Source organism: Mixophyes fleayi, chromosome 1 (genome assembly GCF_038048845.1).
Source record: "Mixophyes fleayi isolate aMixFle1 chromosome 1, aMixFle1.hap1, whole genome shotgun sequence".
Taxonomy (NCBI): domain Eukaryota; kingdom Metazoa; phylum Chordata; class Amphibia; order Anura; family Limnodynastidae; genus Mixophyes; species Mixophyes fleayi.
The window spans coordinates 447,199,372-447,221,241 of NC_134402.1; the positions used below are offsets into that span (position 1 = coordinate 447,199,372).

General features: G+C 40.9%; 1 protein-coding gene across 1 annotated transcript in view; it reads left to right on the plus strand.

The window, feature by feature from the left end:
• EPG5 (ectopic P-granules 5 autophagy tethering factor) overlaps positions 1-21,870 on the plus strand; it is an 85,076-nt gene that overhangs the window by 25,093 nt on the left and 38,113 nt on the right. The window contains exons 5-18 of the mRNA XM_075186239.1: positions 3,873-3,980; positions 4,132-4,205; positions 4,867-4,972; positions 6,119-6,233; positions 6,444-6,594; positions 8,246-8,401; positions 9,009-9,166; positions 11,220-11,374; positions 11,451-11,591; positions 14,338-14,502; positions 15,919-16,038; positions 17,933-18,171; positions 19,395-19,535; positions 21,410-21,554. Of these exons, the coding sequence (XP_075042340.1) occupies positions 3,873-3,980; positions 4,132-4,205; positions 4,867-4,972; positions 6,119-6,233; positions 6,444-6,594; positions 8,246-8,401; positions 9,009-9,166; positions 11,220-11,374; positions 11,451-11,591; positions 14,338-14,502; positions 15,919-16,038; positions 17,933-18,171; positions 19,395-19,535; positions 21,410-21,554 (1,974 nt within the window). The remainder of the gene's footprint in view (positions 1-3,872; positions 3,981-4,131; positions 4,206-4,866; positions 4,973-6,118; positions 6,234-6,443; positions 6,595-8,245; positions 8,402-9,008; positions 9,167-11,219; positions 11,375-11,450; positions 11,592-14,337; positions 14,503-15,918; positions 16,039-17,932; positions 18,172-19,394; positions 19,536-21,409; positions 21,555-21,870) is intronic.

Consider the following 21,870-nt stretch of genomic DNA (forward strand, 5'->3'; position numbering starts at 1 on the left):
AGATCAGTAGTAGGGTGATCTGTTACATGTCGCATGACCATCCATCTGTTTAATCAAAAACCAACAAGCTCGGAATAATGGCTAACATAATAATCTAAGCCTCTAGATATTGTAGATTGCAATAATAAGATCTAAAGTGACACGACTCACGACTCAAAAGTGTTAAATGGTCTCTGCAGGGTACTAGTGTAATGTTTTCGGTATGCCCCCGGCCCCCAGCCCAGTCCCTGGTGATAAGACATTAGTTGATTTGACAGTTAGGATTTGCGGCATCAGCTGGGTGCTGGAGAAATGTCTCATTGGACGTGTGAAGGAATCTACATTTTGTAATTTACATCCTCTACATATAAATAACAATGATCATATTGCATTTCAAATATTGCTTAATGCTAAACTCCTTATCTGTATAACACGAAAAAGATATTTTGTTATGAAATGGTCAAGATTGACATATCTGTGACCCACAGTGTCAGGAGCCTGTAGTATGATATAATTCAGCCATGTTCTAGTGCCCCTAATGTAAGGGTCTGCAGATAGGACCTGGGGACAACAAATGGCATCAAGTCGGAGCTTTCTTGTTCACAAACCTACAATCTGGCTTCACAATAATTGTTTATCATTAAATACGATATGTAAATTACATCCTATGTCTCTCTAGCTCTCATGCACTCTCATGGTCCTCTCTACCTATTGTCCCACATCAGTCTATTGTCTGACTCCCTCGTACATCCTGGTATATCTGTGTGAGTCCTCATAGCATCACTCACACTCATCTGTGTTACTTATATGTATTACCCTATCTATCTGTTACTTGTTCTGTATCCGGCCCTACGGAATCTGTGGCACCTTATAAATAATAACTATCTGTAGTACAGTGGGCAGGCGATACTGCAACAGAGCTGCAGGGTAATGTCAGAGTCACATGACCGATGATGATGGTTCATATCAGAGCTGCAATACCATTTTACTGAGAGACTCCCGCACCCCCTAGATGGACCCCCGGGGGCTGCTACATGCTCTGCCAATATCAGGCAAGCAGACTAAGCATTATCGGGCAGCATGGTGGCACAATGGTCAGCATGGCTGCTTCACAGGTCTTGGGTCATGAGTTTGATTTCCGCTACACGTTTCAGATATTTTCTCCTGCTACGCGTTTCAGCGTTTTTTCTCCTTTCATAAGACACTGTGATTGACCAGTATTGAAATTCAGTCTCTACTGGTGTTTTATTTAATACCATTTGCAATCTATTTAAATTACCCGTACAAATTGTCCTTCCAGTGCCATATATTAAAAAACATTGTGCCTGATTCCTTAAGGAGCGTAAATGCCGATACGTGCTGTATTTGGCGTGGAGTCGCTCTGCGCATGCTCAGAAACTAACCATATGCCAGAGAACGAAGCCATGTCCAATTCATCTTCATGCACAAAGGATCCTTATTACAGTCTATGATTTCATAGGCAGAACGGGAAGGGACTGGGAATATGCACATAGTCAGTGTACAGTATGGGAGTGCAAAGGTCAAGTGCGCGCTGCAGCGTCCGATCGGGCTTTGGGCATCTCTAAGGTAGGTGTTTGTCTGCCCTATCACTTGTACCAGTTAATAGGTCAGGTGTTAGTGCCGAGTCATAGTGATGACGGCTGTGTATACAGCTAGAACATGTGTTTGAAATCAGGAGAAACTGTAAAGATGCATTTTATGTACAGTAGACATTAATAACATCCTAATAAATGTATTTCCTGGAAGATAAAAAAGGAAAAATATATAGATTTTTATAACGTTTTGTCATTAATTATTGACATTATTATATTAATTATAATTAATATATTATTGCCAGGTGATATTAATAGAATTTTTTTTTTTTTCTGTGCGTTCTTTTGTGACTTTATATTCTATATATGTATTGGACATATCCTGCACAGTGCCCGTTATGTTGAAGTCGTAGCTGTTTCCATTGTTTTGTCCACCACGTGAGCTTATCAAGGAGTCACAGTGACCCGTTTAGGTTATGGACCCTGGTTTGCAGATCAGCTAAGGATAAGAGCACAGCAGAGCCGGTGGTTGTATTTTCTGCTTTGCCTCCCATGACATGTTTATGTCAGAAATTGGAGATACAGGAGACATCGAGTTCCCATAGAAACACCTCCGATAAGAACCACTTGACCTATCTTTCCTGTATTTCATCAGTGCGCTCTAAATCCAGCAGTCCTTGAACCCCTCAGCCCTCCATCCGCTCGTTATGTGTTCAGAAAACCTCTGCGTTGTTTTATTATCAGTATTGTACTTGTTTATTATTGGTCTTGTTCTTATTATGTAAATACCTCTATACAGACTATAGAAGGATATAGACTATACAACGTGACATTGACTCCTATCAGGTCTATGATGTGCCCTAAGGGCCCGATTTAGTATTAGACGTAAGTCCATTTGCACCATTCAAAAATTCGGCTTCAGTACATTTTGGAGCTCTGCACTTGCATCGGTATTTTAAGCTTGAGTTGAATTTCATAGTTGCCTCTACCTGTGCATGGAGCGCCCGGGCGTGACGTTCAGTGCAGTACGGACTTAGAGATGCAGTTCAAACACCCTCTTTAGAAACGAGTCCGGTTTGGATTTGATCCGCCTCGTACCTCTGTGTGTACCACAGACCGGGCACAAGTTTCTGAGTCAATCATGATGGTTGCCTGATTTTTTGCTTGCAATGATGGGACGTACCTGTTTACTAGATTTTAAGTTATGTGCCACAGACACATTAGTGTCTGGGCACATTATTATGCGTATGTAAAAGTCACAATTTTTAGGTTTAGTTGGAAATCAGGTCTGAATGAGCAGTTTAAGTTACACCTGTATTTCCCATGTAATCGGACAATGCATCATAATTGCAGAAGATAATTTGTATTAGTCCAGTTCCAGAGTCAGTTCAAATCCAGGTCGATTTTGCCTAAGAACAAGGCCATGAATACAGAATGGTACCAAAACATCCTCCAAGATCAACTTCTCCCAACCATCCAAGAACAGTTTGGTGATGAACAATGCCTTCTCCAGCATGATGGACACCTTGTCATAAGGCAAAAGTGACAACTAAGTGGCTCGGGGATCAAAACATTAAAATTTTGGGTCCATGGCCAGGAAACTCCCCAGACCTTAATCCCATTGAGAACTTGTGGTCAATCCTCAAGAGGCAGGTGGACAAACATAAACCCACTAATTCTGACAAACACCAAGCATTGATTAGGCAAGAATGGTCGGCCATCAGTCAGTATGTGGCCCAGAAGTTGATTGACAACATGCCAGTGTGAATTGCAGAGGTCTTCAAAGAGAAGGGTCAACACTGCAAATATTGACTCATTACATAAACTTAATGTAATTGTCAATAAAAGCCTTAGACACTTATAAAATGCTTGTAATTTTACTTCAGTATACCATAGCAACATCTGACAAAAAAGACTAAAAACACTGAAGCAGCAAACTGTGTGAAAACCAATATTTGTGTCATTTTGAAAACTTTTGGCCATGACTGTAGAAGTCACAGGCTTCACCTGCACCCTCTGGCAAACTGCAGCCCAAATACACCACCCGCACCTAGAAATACAATAGAAGCAGAAGTCTTAATTTCATGTTTTATGAGGTATCAACACCGGCACTCTGCGTGGGAAGATCTGAAAGACGTGTAGTGAAAATAACATGGGTGTAAGCCTGTGTATGTACGTGTGTATGTACGTGTGTGTTTTCATGACTGCATTTTTTTTTGTCTACCTTGTATATCCCTGTTAATCCCCATTGTCCTGTACTGAGCGACATCACAGCTCCTTACCATGATTATATAGTGTATTATAGCTCAGATCACTCAGCCCTGTGCTCTTGTTTCCCAGGTGTCTGTGCTGCTGAAAGTGGGCTGCCTGGGAGACCACCTCTTTCTCTTGAATCACGTCCTTCGCTGTCCCGCGGGGATTAATAAATGGGCCATTCCGTTCATTCAGGTAAGCGGCTGATACTGTCCTCGTGGCACTGGTGGTGTTACTGTATAATGTGTATCCCATTAGTCACTGATAGAGCTGTACTTGGCAGTAGCTGAACATCGGGCGCATGTAATGCGGTCTTAATAAATATAATTCGTCTTGTATTTTCCAGGTCCGAGTCTTGCACAACCCGGCCGGGGTATTTCACTTCATGCAGCAGCTGGCGGTCCTTATGTGTCCTGTCAGGTGGGACAACCTCTGTAATTTTTATTATGTGCTTTTAAATAGGCCTAAAACCGCACATGGGGTAAGTTTATGCTCCCCTCCCAGAATGCACCCAGGCCTTATAGATGCTGAATGGTTTCCAAGTACTGAGATGTGTAGTTCCACAATAACGTTCCTAACAAAAAAAAAAGTAACTTTAACTTAGTTGACAACCAAACAGTGTACACACACCACTGTTTCTTTGAAGGAGACTTGTCACTTATTTGCCGTGGAAGCAGACATTTTGTGGGGAGTACAGTATTCGTGAAAACTATCCGTTCCCAGTGAGAGCCAGTGACATCACAGGCATGTCCTGACCAATGACCATGAGACGCTGGTTCATCATGAATCGATTGGCTGCTTTCTTGGTTCATTGAACAAAATGGCTGCCCCCACCGTGTAGGTGACCAGTCCACTTTAATGAATAGATGGCATCAGTTGAATGTGTCTGGAATGTGGCTAGTCACAGTTTTGGTGAATAAATAGTGTGACGCAAGAAAAAATAAAGTGAGCGTTAAAGTATAAATAACTTAAAGTGGGATGAACGACATATAATCATAATCCTTATTTAAGGCATTGTAAACCTTGTGACAGAAATATTGCAATCATAAAAATACAATAATTCTGCTTGATTGTCTTGTAGAAACCGAGGTGACTTTTTGTGTCACATGAAACCCAATGAAAGGAAAGGTTCCGCTTCAGGCAAGGAGTCCGGGAACTGGACGTTGGTTGACGAGGGGGGTGAGGAGGTAAGTGACACTTTTATTTCCTTGTACTTCAGCAGAGTACAGGATTCTATTAAACAAAAAGACAATTGTTGTCTGCTTATCCTTAACACAGCTTATCTGTGTGTATCTAGCAAAATTAGGTATTGGTTCATATTTTGATCAAAACATTAAAGCCTGCATCCAAGCGTCAAGGGCACCTCATAATATGCAGGTCCTACACTGACCTATATGCTTCAAACACCATTAAAATGCAGTTAAAATCAAATGTACTCACCTCCCAGGTTTAGGGGTATTACATCTAGTAAGTGCTGGATTGAGATCCACACCCGTATAAACCTTAAATAAGACTGATAGACGGCTGCTAGGACAACACAAGACAATATTTTGAGACACAACCAGAGAGGAGATACACCCAAGCAGGATTGTATTGGCCGACTCTAAGAGTGTAGCAAGAGGATTATCTACACGTAGATGTTCGAATCAAGCGAGATCTATCCGAATGCCCAATGGGTGGGTAGATGGCCGCGCACATAGGCCATTAGCGCGTACCTTGTACCTGTGTCTTGTACTCTGCCAGATATTGATCCTGTTCGTCTTTTTGGATCATTATCAGAACTTTCAGTCACACTCTGTGTGATCTGTTAGTTTTATTTTTGAATTATCTTTATTTCTAAAGGGTTCCGCGGCGCCGTACACAGGGGGTTAGGATAGTCGACAACATAGCACAAGTACAGAGGTGACAAAAATAAAGAAGTACAAATAACAAATTGACATAATTACGTAAGGAATACACTAGGAGAGGGGCCCTTTGTTCGTGAGAGCTTACATTCGAATGGGTCAATTTCCCAATATTGGAGGATGTGACCAGCTTAACACTACAAACCGCTTTACAATGAACATTAACCACTGTCACCTAGGTTCATGTTTCCTATGCCACACGCTTCAATCCCATTCTCCTATTAGAGTGTAAGCTCTTGGAAACATCTGTTATTTCCGTTGTAACTCTGTTCCTGTAATCATAAAGTTATGGTCATTTTTATACTGCTTCCTCTGTGCAGTGCTGTGGGAGATGTCAACGTTCTTTAAATCTGCAATAGTAACAATTGTTCTTGCAGTGTCCTAAAAAGACACTCCCTCATCCTATGTCCTATGTCTCTCCTGTCCCAGGACGAGGATCCCGAGACCAGCTGGCTGTTGCTTTCCGAAGATGACTTTGTTTCCTTGTTGGGGCAATTTCCCTTTCATGAACTGTTCAAGAATGTTCTAGGATTTAACTCCAGAGGTGAGTTGGTTCTGTACCCTAATCCTCTGGCTCGTTATGGGAACAGAAAGAAATTTGCCTCTTGGCTCATCATAAACACCAATCTCTGAGAGCTGATTGGTTAGCCAACCCATTAAGTGATCTGCAAATTGACGGTGTTAATGTTTTTATTGTATTTTTATTTCGCGTGTAATATGTATCAGGGTATTTTTATATTTGTTATTCCCTCAGGGGAATATATTCCTGAGAAAACCACGCCGCAGGAAATGATGAAGATGTTTGCCTTTGCCAACTCTTTACTCGAGCTCCTGGCCCTCGGGTTGGAGACCTTTAACCGGGCTCGGTATCGTCAGTTTGTGAAACGGATAGGCTGCATCATTCGGTAGGTTCCCAGACTCCTCTTCTGAATTATAGCCCTGTATTTTGTGTTGTGGGGGGAACTAGACCGTAGTGACCTGGAAATGTGCACAGCCGCCATTGGCTGCAGGATATCGCTGCTACTTGAATTATCCCCCTTGGAACGTGTGAGTCACATGTCTCCTGTTTCTGGACTACTGAATGTCTGCCGCTATCTGCTGCACTCTGTTTAATGTTTGTTGAGTGGTTCTCGGCTATTCCTAAAATTATATCTACACAAGAGATTTGCTTTCTCCGTGATCGCTTGCATGTAACCGCAGGTCAAATGCGTATGGAACCAAATGTGACGACCGTTCCTCTGTCAGATGAGCTACATATATCTCCAGCAATTCCTGGTCAGAATCCCTAACTGTGCATGTTTTCTGGATGTCCTATATCAGGCCCGGACAACCTGTAGCTCTCCAGGTGTTGTGCAGCTACAAATCCCAGCATGCTTTGCCAGCCGAGAACTGCCATGTTCGCTAGCTTCAGGTCACTGTTACAGGAGATCTATTGCTTAACATTGGGGAAAAAAATCTTAATAATGATCTACCTTACCAGCCTCCCAAAATTAAGTGACCCATTCTTCTTGACATGGAGTCATTTCGCAGGTGTCTCACATAGTATGCATTTGATCCCAAAACTTCAAAAAAGTGGCTTATTATACCTTTTGGCTTTTTGAACCTACTACTGAATCAGAACATGAAGCCATCAGTTCTGGCTTGGAGGTTCCCAGCGTCCAAGCTAGGAGTTGGGCTGGTGATAGTTCCTCTTAGTCCACCTCTCATTACATAAGGACCACAATTCACTGGCGGCATTGCCAGTTGGCTCATTAAACCCCGTTGATTGGTCCATCCTGGGTGATGCCTTATGGGGCATCGATGGACCAGGTTTACACCATTCCTCTTGGTCACTTCCTTACACCTTCTCCAAGTTGTAGATAGTGGACATTCCTGCTTTTGGCTGGAATGTCCGGCTGGTTGTACTAGACTTTCCTCTCCTGCTGTTGATTTGGAAAATCCCATCTCCTATGTTCTTCTAGAGCTGATGGAGGGATTTCTGTAATGGTTAAATGTCCTCATGTTCTCCTTTTCTGTTGTCCTTTTTTTTTTATATATAAACTTTTTTAGCTGCTAGTAAAGTGTATGAGATGAGGAGCTGCAGGGTGTTAGAGGGTGATGTTAAACCTCTGTCTATGTCCCCCCTACAGTCATCGGAGAAAACCATTTAATAGGAGTTTCAAATATCCTATTTTTGGGATACATTTATGAGCCTGGTTTAATTACCGAAAACTAGTTTTGAGGAAAAATAAAAAAAAATCATGGAAAGTGTTTTTTTCCCTCTCTGCCCGCAAATCTAAGTCTGCGCTATTAGTCTGCGACGGCGTCGTCCTAGACCGGAGAGTAGCCATGCACAGGGCAGACCATTAGGCGCATTTGTGCAACCCAACGCGTTTCACACTACGTGTCACGCATATGGTACTCTCTAACCGATTTTTACTTTTATTTTGGTGGAACCTTTTGCTAGACACAGAGGTTAACGGGTCATTTTGTGTTAAAGCTTTGCTCATCCTTCTTTTAGTGTAAGAGTTACTGGCTGTAGATGGTCTCACAGGATTGGTTGTTCTCTTTACCTAGTATGACTCTGTGTTACCTAAGTGATCACTGGGCCATGTACCTGAGTGGTAACAGTGATGTGGAGAAGAGTTCTGAGCTCTACTCGTTGGGAAAGCTGCAGGCTGTGTACGACGAGCTCTTCCTGACTGCTGTGCTACATGTCCTCAAAGCTAAGAGGTAAGATCATCGCACCCTGCATCCTTCATCTGCTCGGTAGTCTGTATCACAGGGCTCCCCAGTGTGTAATTCCAACTCTTTCTCACTTCATTGCCACAATTAATAAGAGATTTCCAGGGTGGGGTTATCTAGAAAGGAAGACAATAGAGAAGAATCCCCCAGCACACTGCTATGATATAGTAAAAGAGCTGCTTTTCTACTTGTACATAAAATGCAGAATTCTCAGTTATACACATTTGCAAATGCATGATCAGCCACCCGCCACTTCAAGGCGCTTCTGCTACTAGGGTGGTCCTAACTCTAAACAATGAGATATATTTATTTATATATACTGTAAATCCTTGAGATAAAACCAAACTGGGGATTTTGAATGACTGTCCGAGATACAGTATATAATTTAATCTTTATTACTAGTGGGTTGGGCTATGTATTAATTTTCAGCTGTGAACCAAACTTCTCATAAAGGTAATGAATATAGGTGAGGGAACGTCAATATGGTACCGTTATTAGGCACAGTCTGTCACACCCGCTTTAGTAAGACCCCTTTAACTGTTCCCTTGTATGTTGATCGGTCATGTGATCGCTTAATTCCTCCAATTCTCCGCAGATTGGGGATTTGGCTGTTTATGTCTGAGATGCCGTTCGGGACCCTGTCAAATGCCATGCTCTGGAAGATCTTCTATCTCTTGCACCACGCGGAGAGCGAGAATGTGGAGAGCCTGTATGCCACCATCGACACGGACGCCTGCGGATCCACATTAAACGGTATTTCCTCTTCAGAATTTGTGGGGGAGATCGCACCATAAGGTTTGAGGAGCACTGAAAGAAATTTGTGCGACCTTTTTGTCTGTATTGACTTTAAAGAGAGAATCAAGTTTCTGTTAGACAATATCTGTTGGAATGAGATAGATGTAAGAGAGATAAGGGGCTTCCGGCAGTCAGGGCACAAATTTAAATCCAGATTGTTTTTAAAACGTGATGTATATCTTTCTATCTGTCGGGTGTAGTTGGTACAGAGCAATGTTCTGCAGATACTGCATGAAAAGTACAGTTTCTCATCCTTGTTCCGGATGAGTGAAGTACTCAACGCATGGCCTAATGTGGACTTGTCACCTATACACAATGGAGATCGTCATTTTGTGGTGTGAATCCATATTCAATATTCATGAGAAGCAGTGACCGTATTAGCCAGAGCATACTTTGCTTTCTCAGTATCGTAGGCAGCCATGTTGTTGTGCGTTTAGCAGCAGATCTGGTGGAGAAGATAGACACCAAGGGCTAGATTTACTAAACTGCAGGTTTGAAAAAGTGGGGATGTTGCCTATAGCAACCAATCAGATTCTAGATGTCATTTATTTAGTGCGCTCTACAAAATGACAGCTAGAATCTGATTGGTTGCTATAGGCAACATCTTCACTTTTTCAAACCTGCAGTTTAGTAAATATACCCCCAAGGCTTGTTGGCCCGGCTTAGACTGACAATCTTAGAGCGGAGTCCTCTGAAATTACAAGCCTTCCGACTAAACTTTGTTTTTCAAATTTTTCTGAAACTTTCCATTCCACTGAAATAATTTCATCAAGCTTTTTCTTAGCACATATAACTGTCTGTGTCAGCTATGAAAAGCTCATCTTCTACTTTTAAGTTTTTAGAATTGCCTTAATAAGTCATTCCATTTCCTCCATCCAATAAATTTTTATGGGCGCCCTCAGAGCTCAGATAAAAAACAATAACCGACTTGGATTCAGAGACTGGACCTGTCTGGAAGACGGCCTTCCTCCTCGGGAGTTAGAGTCTAAGCCTGACTGGAGGTGGTGGTGTTGTCTCTTGCAGGACAACAGCTCCCATAGACGGGTGATCTAACACTGTGGACCATTCTGGTCCAGAGTGTTAGATCACCCGTCAGTCCACTATCCTGGGACCAGGATAGTGTGAAGAGCAGGATTGTGGCTCGCAGCACACAGTGGTTTGTTCTGTCTGGAGGGAGGCTAATACTTGCATTGGTGATAGGCAAAATAAATTGCAAGGTGCGATTTGTGCCGGGAAGAGTTGTCTGAGATAGGATAAAAGAATACTGCAGTGCACACACTAAAATCTGCCCCATACAGTGACTGTGCTCAAGACCTTGTGGCTGAATCTGTCTTATTCCTGCTTCCTGAACATGCTACAGGAAATAGTTTGAACAAACATCTGGTGCACTCACGGCACCTTGTGGATCTCAATGGCGATATTTACAAAATATATAATGTATGCACAGTTATAGGTCTGAGCTAGTCTATGTTATCTAGAAGCCAGTGGGGAGAGAGACGGTCACCTTCTCCAACTATGGAGAGATGGAAACATAGGCCTTTGCTTTCTCACTGCCTGAGTCAACTGAGAGAACAGGCCATGGGCTCTTGGGGGTGGTGTCATGACCGATGTAAGCCACTTGAATTCCTCTGAGGACGTGTTGGAGGTACTGTAACTGGCCCATTGTCTACCTGGTGGAAGGAAAGGTCCATCCATTGTTTGGAGAACCATTGACTTCTGGTGTTATGGCCTGCAGGAGGAGGTGTTTTGTCATTTCTCAATACAAACCAGGTAACCGAATAGGCCGTGGCCCTTTGATAGTCCGAAGATCTGGACAGTTGTGTCAGATGGGACTATTGTTGGGTATGCTCTCAGGTTACCCTTGATCTGCTACATGGGTCTATGGAGAAAAACATGTTGATGGCTGGCAATAGACCGAATTGTGGCAGATGTTACCAATGCTGGTGTACATGATGGGTTATGACAGTCCCTGAAGTTTCGTTATCATTTACTTAGTTTGTTTTTACTTTAGACCCCGTGAACCGAGAAAAGTTTGAGCAGTATTTCTCCACGATGAACAGCTCAGAGGGAATCTGTCTCCTCACCACGTTTGCACAGATGGCACAAACCAAGCAGAGGGATGTGGACGAGGAGCTGGTGAAGAGCATTGCTCTGGAGATCTATGAAGTATGTTGTCTCTGAAGTCTGCCAGGTTCTAAGGTAAACTAATGGCTTTATGTCTAAAACATGTTCCTCTTCCCAGGTGTCCTATGTGAGTCTGTCTACAAGAGAAGCTTTCTCCAAAGTGGGCCGCGAGCTTCTAGCCACAATCACTAGCGCGCACAGCGGTATCATATCCGTTCTCCTGCAACGTGTCCAAGAGACCATCGAGAAAGTTGGGATGGTGAGGACTTTTTATCTCATCTCTGTGTAACCTTACCTGGAGCTCTTTGTGGTGACTAGTTTAGAATCGGAACACAGATATCAGTCTAGTAACTAGTGTACTATACAGACCATGTTCTCTGGGGACTTGTGTACAATCTAAAACCCTTTTATATGGGGACTAGTCTTAAGTGTCTCAATTAGAAGCTCTCTAAGCTACCTTAACAACCAGTAGACCGCTCCCAGCTCCCTAATAATCTAATTATACCAGGAAGCTCCTTATGGATCTAATTAGCTCTTAGTCTGTACAAGCTCTGTGATGATATTAAGCAATCATTTTTAAAAAACCGTGTTTGGCACAGTACTGGACTAATGTCCTCCTGTTCTGCTAATATATTGGACTATGTATAACTCATGAATTGTGTGTCACAGGTGCTGGTCCTACATGTTTTTTTACATTGTCTTGTAGTCTGAAAAGCACCTTTTGATGTCGTTTGGTTATCATTGATTAATCTGTATGCAAGAAACAGGCCCTGCCCACATGTCAATCATTCCTTTTTGGGAGTGTTCCATTATAGAATGCACAAGATATTGTAAGAAGAGAAACCCACCTACGTGTGAGGATCACACAACTTAATGCCCGAGGAGGGAGAGGGAGACGCTTTTTATGTGTTTGTTACATTTGATTATTAAAGTTCTATCACTGGTGACGACGTTGGGCAGCATTACATCCAGGAATAGCCCTGGGTATATGTATATCTGTGTGTCTTACAATGATGTATTTACTATAGGTTCTTATCTTTTGGATGATATTGCCATTTACCTTGGTGGTAAAGTAGTGTGGAATATTATTATGCAGTATTGATCATATGTTCAGTTAAATATTTATCGAATAATAATGTGAAAATACAGTAAGCCTTCTTCATTTAAGTCTTCTGGAAAACTAATCAGAATTAGAATGAACTAAAGTGTATCCATTCATAGACGTTTCTCCACTATTTGTAGGCACCTAGCACCTAATAAGGTTCTTCTTGTGATATGATATCTGTATAGACCTTTATCCTGCATGTTGTAACCTTTCCTGTGTGATTCGAGTCCTGTTGTACTGTGGTAACAGTACCGGTTGTTATGCACGTTTTGTCGCTATCCAATAACGATTGTCGAATCTCGATTTGTGTTTCCAACGCACAAATATTTATTCTCAATAAGTAGCAGAATAATTCAAGCAAAATAATAATAAGTACAGCCGTTGCTTATCGCAGGCGCTCTGGATCCAGTGAACAGTCATTCAGGTCTGAAGTCTGTGGTCACGATGACTGAACACTAGATGAAAAGCTCCTGCTTATATGCAAACAGAAATACAGTAAAACAATGCAGATGGTATGGCTTGCTTCTATTGGTCCAGGCTTCAGGAAGGTCCAGGGGGTTGCAGATCATAGGCTAGTTCAAACTAAAGAATCCAAAGGTGTGGGTCATCTCTCCAGGGGATGTGCTCCTTTCTTCCCGCCAAGACTTCAGTTTCAACTAGTCCATTAGCATTTTATAGTCAGCATCATATTAATGGTTTATTCCCTAACATCAATAACTAGAGTATGCAATGTGCGATCTCTTAACCGAATGAACCGGACAGCTGCTGATGTAAAGGGGATTAATATGATATCAGACATGACACATTTCCTTTAACCTGTACCATATGTATTACTAATATGCATATAACTTATAATATTACACATAAACACTACTATATTTTGACATAAATAACTATGTATTGCAACTACAATTAATGTGTACTATTTACAAATGTGTGTGTTTGTGCGAATGTATACAAAAGTGTAAAAACTGTTATTGCCACATGTTGCGGCTGGATACGCCCTTCCACGCCGTAGCGTCCTCTACGCATATTTTAAGACAAAGACAACCAAGTTTGCTCGATATTAATTGATATGATTTTATCCAATTTGCTGACTTCGACACGGTTTACTCTGATATTTACCTAGATTAGTATTTGGGAGAAAAAAAAGAAAATAATCTGTTTCGATGGGTACTCTGGGATGTTTAATATGAATCAAATATATTCAATCTTTATTTAATCTCATTAAAACATTTATAAATCCTGATTACTTGGATAGAAGCGAAATATAAAAATGTATAAAACTAATAACATGAATGTAATAAGGTGAGTCAAAATGCAGTGAAAACTGCTATGCTTTGTTGTCTATTTGTATGTTTGTTAATAAAAACTTTTATTTGCATAGCATTAAAGCTCTATATGATTCTTCACCTATATATATATATATATATATATATATATATATATATATATATATACATATACATACATACAGTGTGACTTGGTAGGAGATACACTTTATCCCCCTAATGAGAAACTAGTATATTAGTCTCTCAGTTTGATTTCCTTAAGGGGTAGTATTAACAGAGGGTCAGCAGTTGTGTCCCAAAATTGTTGTAATAAAGAGTTATTGGTTATCAAGCAGTATGAAGTTATTCACTGTAAGTGAGACATATCCATGTAGTCAGCCTGATTGCTACAATATTGCTAGAATTGTACTTTAAGTCACACTCTGATATATGTATAGCTAGCGGATTCACTTACCTATGCCTTCATTGGGCAAACTCTATTATTAAGCAAGGATCACATATATTAATATATAATACGGTGATGATCCCACAGACGCGCGTTTCGCTATGATAGCGTCATCAAGGCAAGACTTTTACCCAGACTTCTCATGTTGTTATTTCTCTGCAAGGTCTCCCTCTACTTATTTAAAGAGTTGCCATTACACCGCTGGCGTCCAAGTTCTTCGGAGATTGGTATCATCCGGGAGTGGCTCCTGAATTACAGCCTCTCTGAGGTGGAGAACAAGCTGGCCTGTATCATCCTCGAGGGTCTCAACTGGGGCTTCAGTGATACGGTACTAACCGGCAGTGATTGTTATGTAAAACCACATCGGAAAATGAGTTTCTGCTTTAAGTGCTTGACAATGGTTAAATGCAATTTATTTAATTTGTTTTTAATGGCCCTGTTACAATTAGCGACATTTTCTAGCATCTTTTAATGACTTACAGTTTAGTGTACAGGTGCTGAAGTGACAGAAATGTGACTCACAGACCAGACTGCTAAGTGATTAGCACTTCTGCCTCACAGCACTGGGGTCATGAGTTCAATTTCCGTCTTGGCTGCTATCAAATTGACCCTAATCTCTCTCTCTCTCTGTGTGTTAGGAAATTTAGACTGTAAGCCCCAATGGGGCAGGAACTGATGTGAGTGAGTTCTCTGTACAGCGCTGCGGAATTAGTTATAATAACAGTAATAATAATGATCTGTACAGACAAGTGCTTTTGTGTCCTGAGCGTACGGGTACAAATTCTGAAGCAAAATTTGCGTATGTATCTCAGAATACGTCCAACCCTAAACACAGCCGCATTTCTGCGCCATGCGTACAGATGTGTATACTTCCGGCCAGTGATACAGATCTATTCCTTTTGGCTGAAATAGAAAAGCATAGAAGATTTTGCGCTCGCTTCCCCTGTTTTGCACTTTGTATATGAGACCCGTAAAACTTGTCTCTGTGTGCGGCAATTTATTTACTAGTGTGTCTGATTTTATATACATTAATGGCCTGATTAATCTTTGGATACAATGTGAACACAACTTGGATTTAAAAAAATAAAACAATTAAATATGACGTAGCTTGCACACATGTACGCCTGTATTCAAGTACAAGCTGATTTCAAGAATCTGAGTATAAGTACCCAACGCTGGAGTCATGAGTTTGATTCCCGACCATGGCCTTATCTGTGTGGGGTTTGTATGTTCTCCCCGTGTTTGCGTGAATTTCCCTTCGGGTGCTCCGGTTTCCTCCCACACTCCAAAAACATACTGGTAGGTTAATTGGCTGCTATCAAATTAACCCTAGTTTACCTGTATGTTAGGGAATATAGACTGTAAGCTCTATTGCGGCAGGGACTGATGTGAGTGAGTTCTCTGTACAGCTCTGTACGAAATTAGTGGCGCTATATAAATAGCAGATGATGATGATGGCTTACGTTCATCCGCCCCTTCTCACCCCCGTTCCGCCAATCAGATCGTAAGCAGTCATTTGCGTTTGGACATGAATTGCATGTAATTGTGTCCCATTCTGGGGCATGCGCAGAGCCATTTCACGCATGATACTTCGCCCAAATGGAATTACGTCTGAACATGAATCAGGCCCTAAGTATCTAGAATGCGGTGAGAATGGACTGTATAACCCTACAATACTATACCGTGCAGCATGTTTAGTTTATGTGTAGAGATGTGACGATTAATGTGACAATTGTGTACACAGAACACGCTGCACTTGGATCACGCTGTACATATCGAGGTCGCCCTCATGGTTCTAGAGGCCTATCAGAAATTTATCTCTGACAAACCCTACACCGGTCTGATCTCCGAGAGCATAAAGCAGGTAATCTTATCCTGGCGATCACAGCATTTCTCATATGTCCGCAAAACGCGTTGCGTTAGTCACGTTTCTCACAGGCAGTAAAAACTTGCAATATCTTGTTCAAGTAAATAGATTGCAAGCTCTTTGGTTTTAGATTCTTGTGAAAGCATTCGCCCTTTGCATTGCATTGTAAGCTATGTTTTCACTGTATACCTGTTTGTACAATCCTGTGTACCTACAGATCACAGCTAAAAGGTTCATTGTCATTTTCAGACTTTGGTTCCTGAAAATATTATTTACTTTTTAAGTTTATTCACTGTTTATGACATTAGGATTGTTATTACTATATATTCTTATTGTAAAAGATCCCGTGTTTGCACCTTAATTGCATATCTATGTTTGTATTCTATCCTGGTTACAGAACCATTATCCCTCTTATGCCTTCTTGTGTCATTTAAACTAAATTTACTGTATCTCACAGAGTTCTCTATATAATATCTCCTCTACCAAGATAGTATAAAATTCATAATCACACCGCAGATATATATGAAACAGAATCTTTACTTGTACAATAATGTAATAATATAATTTCAATAACTGATCTTTCTCACAGTATGTATAATAAGTTCAACATAGATGACAATCTGTGTGTAGGTACACTAACTTATATTACTAATGTCTTGCTCATGTGTGTATGTATCTCACATGCTGCCCATTTTGACACATGGTAATAGAGCATGTGGCTCTGTGGTGGCCATTATTCTAATTGGCTGTTTCAAATCACTAAGGATATGTGGCTATAAAACAAATACCGTATACTTCTTATTAACATATGTAACAAACATATTACACAATACAGTCCGTATAACAATACAACCTTTATAACTATAGTAACAAGCCCAGTTCTTAACTTATTATACTATACAACCACTATTAGCAATATCCTTATTAAATCTCCAAATATTACAATACAATGCATCCTCTTTTACTATATAAGCACTTACAAACTTACTATACAATCACTTAATCAATTACAATTTCATTTAAAACGATTTTTCCTATCTAAGTAATAATATCCAATTAAACAGGGGACTAACATCTAAATAGCGAGAGAGTGTGTGCAAGATGATGGATAGACCACATGGTATAACAAGACGGTGGACAAAGACAACAAGGTGGATACTAGACAGCATGGCACATATCTCTAGTACAGCAGGAATCACTATATCTAGCCACACTGTTCAATCATAATGCTGTCTCAAACGTATACAATTTCTATCTATGCAACACAAACTACACACAGTCTCACATTAAGCATACAATCTCCATTATCAAAACTACAACATCACATTGTCTTACACATCCGTACAAGCAGCAACTATCTTCTATTCAACCCATTCAAGTATCAACCGAATTCTAACATTTGCAAACCAAAGACTTCTATTTCACTTCCTTACGCACTATGTATTTACAGCGCTAATCTTACTACAACTCCTGTTGCTAAACACATTAAACACTATGGCAATAAACACTGAACATATTAAAAATATTAAACCAGTATCTATTCCCTCATGTTCAAATATTACCACAGTCCGAAGGTCCTATGATATACTCTTTTCCAGTGAAGTAGAAAAGTGTGTGACTGTCTCTCTGAGAGAGAATGAATGAATAGGGCCACCAAACAAAGGGGAGGGACACACAGGATATTGGATCCCGGTATTTGATATGTAAATGTAGGCAGCTTCGAAGGACGGAAAAAAATTCTCTCGTTAAGGTAGAGGAGAGAAACCAGCTCCTTTTCTTGTATGAAACTTAGGAAGGAAAATGGAATATATTATCATAGATTATATATAATCTTCAATTATATATTATTTTTATGTAATAAACTGTTCATTTTTATCCATGATCTCGGTAGGTGTCTTACTTGGCCAGCATAGTCCGCACAGGGCAGACCCCGGAAGCGTGCTTTAACCAGTGGTCCTGGGATTTGGTTTTGAGGCTTAAATTGCACAGGAATGACCGGCGTGAGCAGCTCTGTGACGCTGTTCCCGATCTAACCGAGGCAAATATACTGCACCCTGTACTGAAGGCGGTGAAATCCGGGGTCCCTATCGGCTGTTACATTGGCATGGCGGCTGCTTCGGTGGGACACAGGTGAACTAGTGCTGCTTATATATACTTTGTAGAATTGTAGAAAAGGCCTCATGTTTATCCCTGTTTCCAATTATTATCTTAGTTGGTTCTCATCCAAGTTTATCTACATAGACTATGCCCTGTAGCTCTTACTAGGACAGACTATGGGGGTAAATGTATCAAGCTGAGAGTTTTCCGGCGGTTTTGAAAAACCAATCAGATTTTAGCTATCATTTCTTTAGTACATTCTACAAAATGACAGCTAGAATCTGATTGGTTGCTATAGGCAACATCTCCACTTTTCAAACCCGCCGGAAAACTCTCGGCTTGATACATTTACCCCTAGATGAAGCCTAGAGAGCACCATTGAAATGAAATCAAGGTGCGATTGTGTAAAAGCAAACTCCTAATACAAAACACTTGCACAGCGGTTTTGCCACCTTATTGGGGCAATTTATATTTCGGAGATATCTACTACATAAATGCCTAGTGGTGTGTGTGAAAAAAAAAACAACCAAGCTGCAGCGCCACCTGCTGGGCAGAGTTATACACTGACCTATATATTTCTTGAAGGAGAAGTGACAGTTGGGAGTGGTTGGTGGTTGCCGGGGGTGACAGTGGGGAGTTTTTAACACCTTAAGTAGCTTGATGAAGGATGTGGTGATGAAGATGAAGGATGAGGTGATGGAGAAAAATGATGAGGTGGTGACATGTGGACAAAACCACGTTAAAAAAGGGCGCTTGCGTCGGGAAGTAACGCTCTTCTCCTGAGGAGGCCTGGGCTAGGCCCAAATGCATGACAAGAACCTTTTTAACACCTTAAGTAGCTTGATTTGACTAGAATGCATGAGTATCATGCACGGGTTAACTTGTATATATATATACACACACACGCACATTTTGCTGGACTGTTAAATCTGCTCATGCTAGATTTTTGTGTTACGTGACTTTATGCTGTAACTTTATTTGATAATGAATTTCAAAATATGACAATTCACAGAGCCACATTTTGAATAATTATCTCCAACAGTTATGGAGAGATTAGAAATGTCATTAATTTTACTAGAACAAGTTTTGACCACATTCTAATTCTGCTCATACCTGCAACAACAATATCCGTTAACTGTTCCTTTGATGTTCTATGTACTTTAATGTGTTTTCTAGTGTTAGAGCTTGTGCATGATCTAAGTGATGATCTATAGTGCACTGACATAGGTGCTGGCTTCCGTCTTATGTTTCCGCAGTGTGGACAAGTTCTGCATGGAAGGTGTGACCCTGCTGGGGGAGCTGGTACAGGCAAAACATCTCAGAGCGGTCGTCCATATCCTGGATAAAGTCCTGCCCATGTTTTATCCATGTCAGAGTTATCTCCTGAAGAATGAACTGTGAGTCTTCCGTCTCCCTTCTCAGATCACATAGATCAACCGGTGTCTGGGAATAGGCTTCTTGTAAATTTTTTTTTACCCTTCTACAGTAGTAGGGCGTAGATGATGGGCTGTGTTCGGCCCTCTAGGAAGCCATGCCCTAATAATAATTTGATTATTCCTCTCTCTTATAACGCTCTGCTCCCCACCCAACACAGGAATTTGCGCCTATTGTTAAAGTTTAGTTTCTTGTCTTTATAAACCTCAGCTGACTCCTGGTGACGGGAGAACAGTTGCAATAATTCAGCCCCCGCAGTTGGTGATTGCAGACCGCTGACTGTTTTTGGGAAGTGAAATTCAAATATATAATTAAACGACAGAGCCCGATTGTTTCTGATGTCCGATATCCGGGTCCTCAGCATTCGGAAAATTGTAAAACTCTCGACACCTATGTAGTGAGTCACTCTCCTGCTGCATTCTTTAACAAATTGTGTCTGGAAAGTGTTTAAAGATAAATTTAAAATATCGGTCAAATCAATAATCCTGATTTGTTAATTGTTTTCCGTGTGTGCTATGCGATTGCAAATCTACAAGTCTAACAATTACAATTACATGTCACCGCTAATGTGGACGTGTTTAATTTCTTCGTAGCGGTGAGATGTAACCGCATCGCTTTCTGTATTAATATCGCAATTACTTCATATTTCCATAGATAATCATTGTGCAAGAGGATATGCGCAGGGATTACTAATGCCAAGGCTTCCATTCACCCATAGAGGTCTTGGGACAATGAGAATTGCTGTCCCATTGAATTTGGTATTTACTCAAAAACAATCAATGCCAAGGCTATACTAACTTGGGCATTACATATACTTAAGCTGTACCAGTATTCATTTACTGAGTCTTTGTCCAGATTCAACATTACCTCGAGATGTTAAACATTCTCTTTTGCCTCTCAATATTCTACATTCAACATTGCTTTTGGTTAGTACACAATTCTCAATGTCTGTGTCTGTGCTAAATTCACTAGTTCTCCTAAAATCAACATTGTAACAATGACAATTGTCCTTGAATGACCTGAAATTGTAGTTGGCATTAATATAAATTATAATCCTATCTCGGTGATTATATTGTACTCCTCTGACCATTGGAAGGCAGAGTATCCCAGTGACACTCTTGTGTTAGGCTAGTCACGCTAATATCTTGGTGATATCATTTTATTCTCTTAATTTCTCCCTTTTTCCTGCATCTGATTATTAATATAAAATCTGTTTTAAGTATGTAATCCCCTCGCATCTTAATAAATAGTTTTTGTGCTATGGAACCACAGCGATCGAATCAAACAATCACTTATTTCTCTAATAAAAGATTTAACATTGGGCAATCACAAGTTAGGGAAGTGGACTGTAACAACTAATGCTTTACTGTGTATGGACATCCTTTTTTTAATCGCACCTAGTAACACAACTGGCGATTGCTTGATCTCCTATTGGTTCCAAAATAATAAACAAGCAACAAGTAATGCTGGTTTCCCCGCTCTCGGGTATTTGTGGCCTCCACATTGAAATCGAACAAATCATTATTGGCTATGTTGGTAAACCCGGTTGAGTGTAATTGCTATCGGCCCACCCCATTAACAGGACCCAGTTATGGCAGAAGTGATCCGACCACTTGGCCTTAGACACCGTTGCATGTGGCCAAAGAAGACATTGATGCTGTTGGTTGGTACTTGGACCGAGGGACGTAATTGGTCTTGAGTGACCAACATAAACCTTTTATGTGGTGTTGCTTTGTGATCGAATAAGACTAAGGGGTTTTTATACTGAACTGTAGATTTGAAAAAGTGTTTTCCCCCTCCACTGTGACCGTAATCAGTGTATCTGCTTCATTGGCAGGTTTTTGTCCTACATCCACCTCTTCCTGCAGCTGGACAGTGGGGTTCCTCAGGGAATGACCATGCAAATGACCCACAAAGTAACCCAGCACCTGACTTCTATCAATTATGGGGAAAATGTGAAACTTCTTACAAACATGATCCAGGTGAAGAAACCATCTGCAATTGAATGTAGTGATAATGTGTTGGTCTAGGAGATAAAATGTACAAGGGATGGGGTGATTCAGTGGATGAAATGTACAAGGGATGGGGTGATTCAGTGGATGAAATGTACAAGGGATTGGGTGATTCAGTGGATGAAATGTACAAGGGATGGGGTGATTCAGTGGATGAAATGCACAAGGGATGGGGTGATTCAGTGGATGAAATGTACAAGGGATTGGGTGATTCAGTGGATGAAATGCACAAGGGATTGGGTGATTCAGTGGATGAAATGCACAGGGGACGGGATGATTCAGGGGA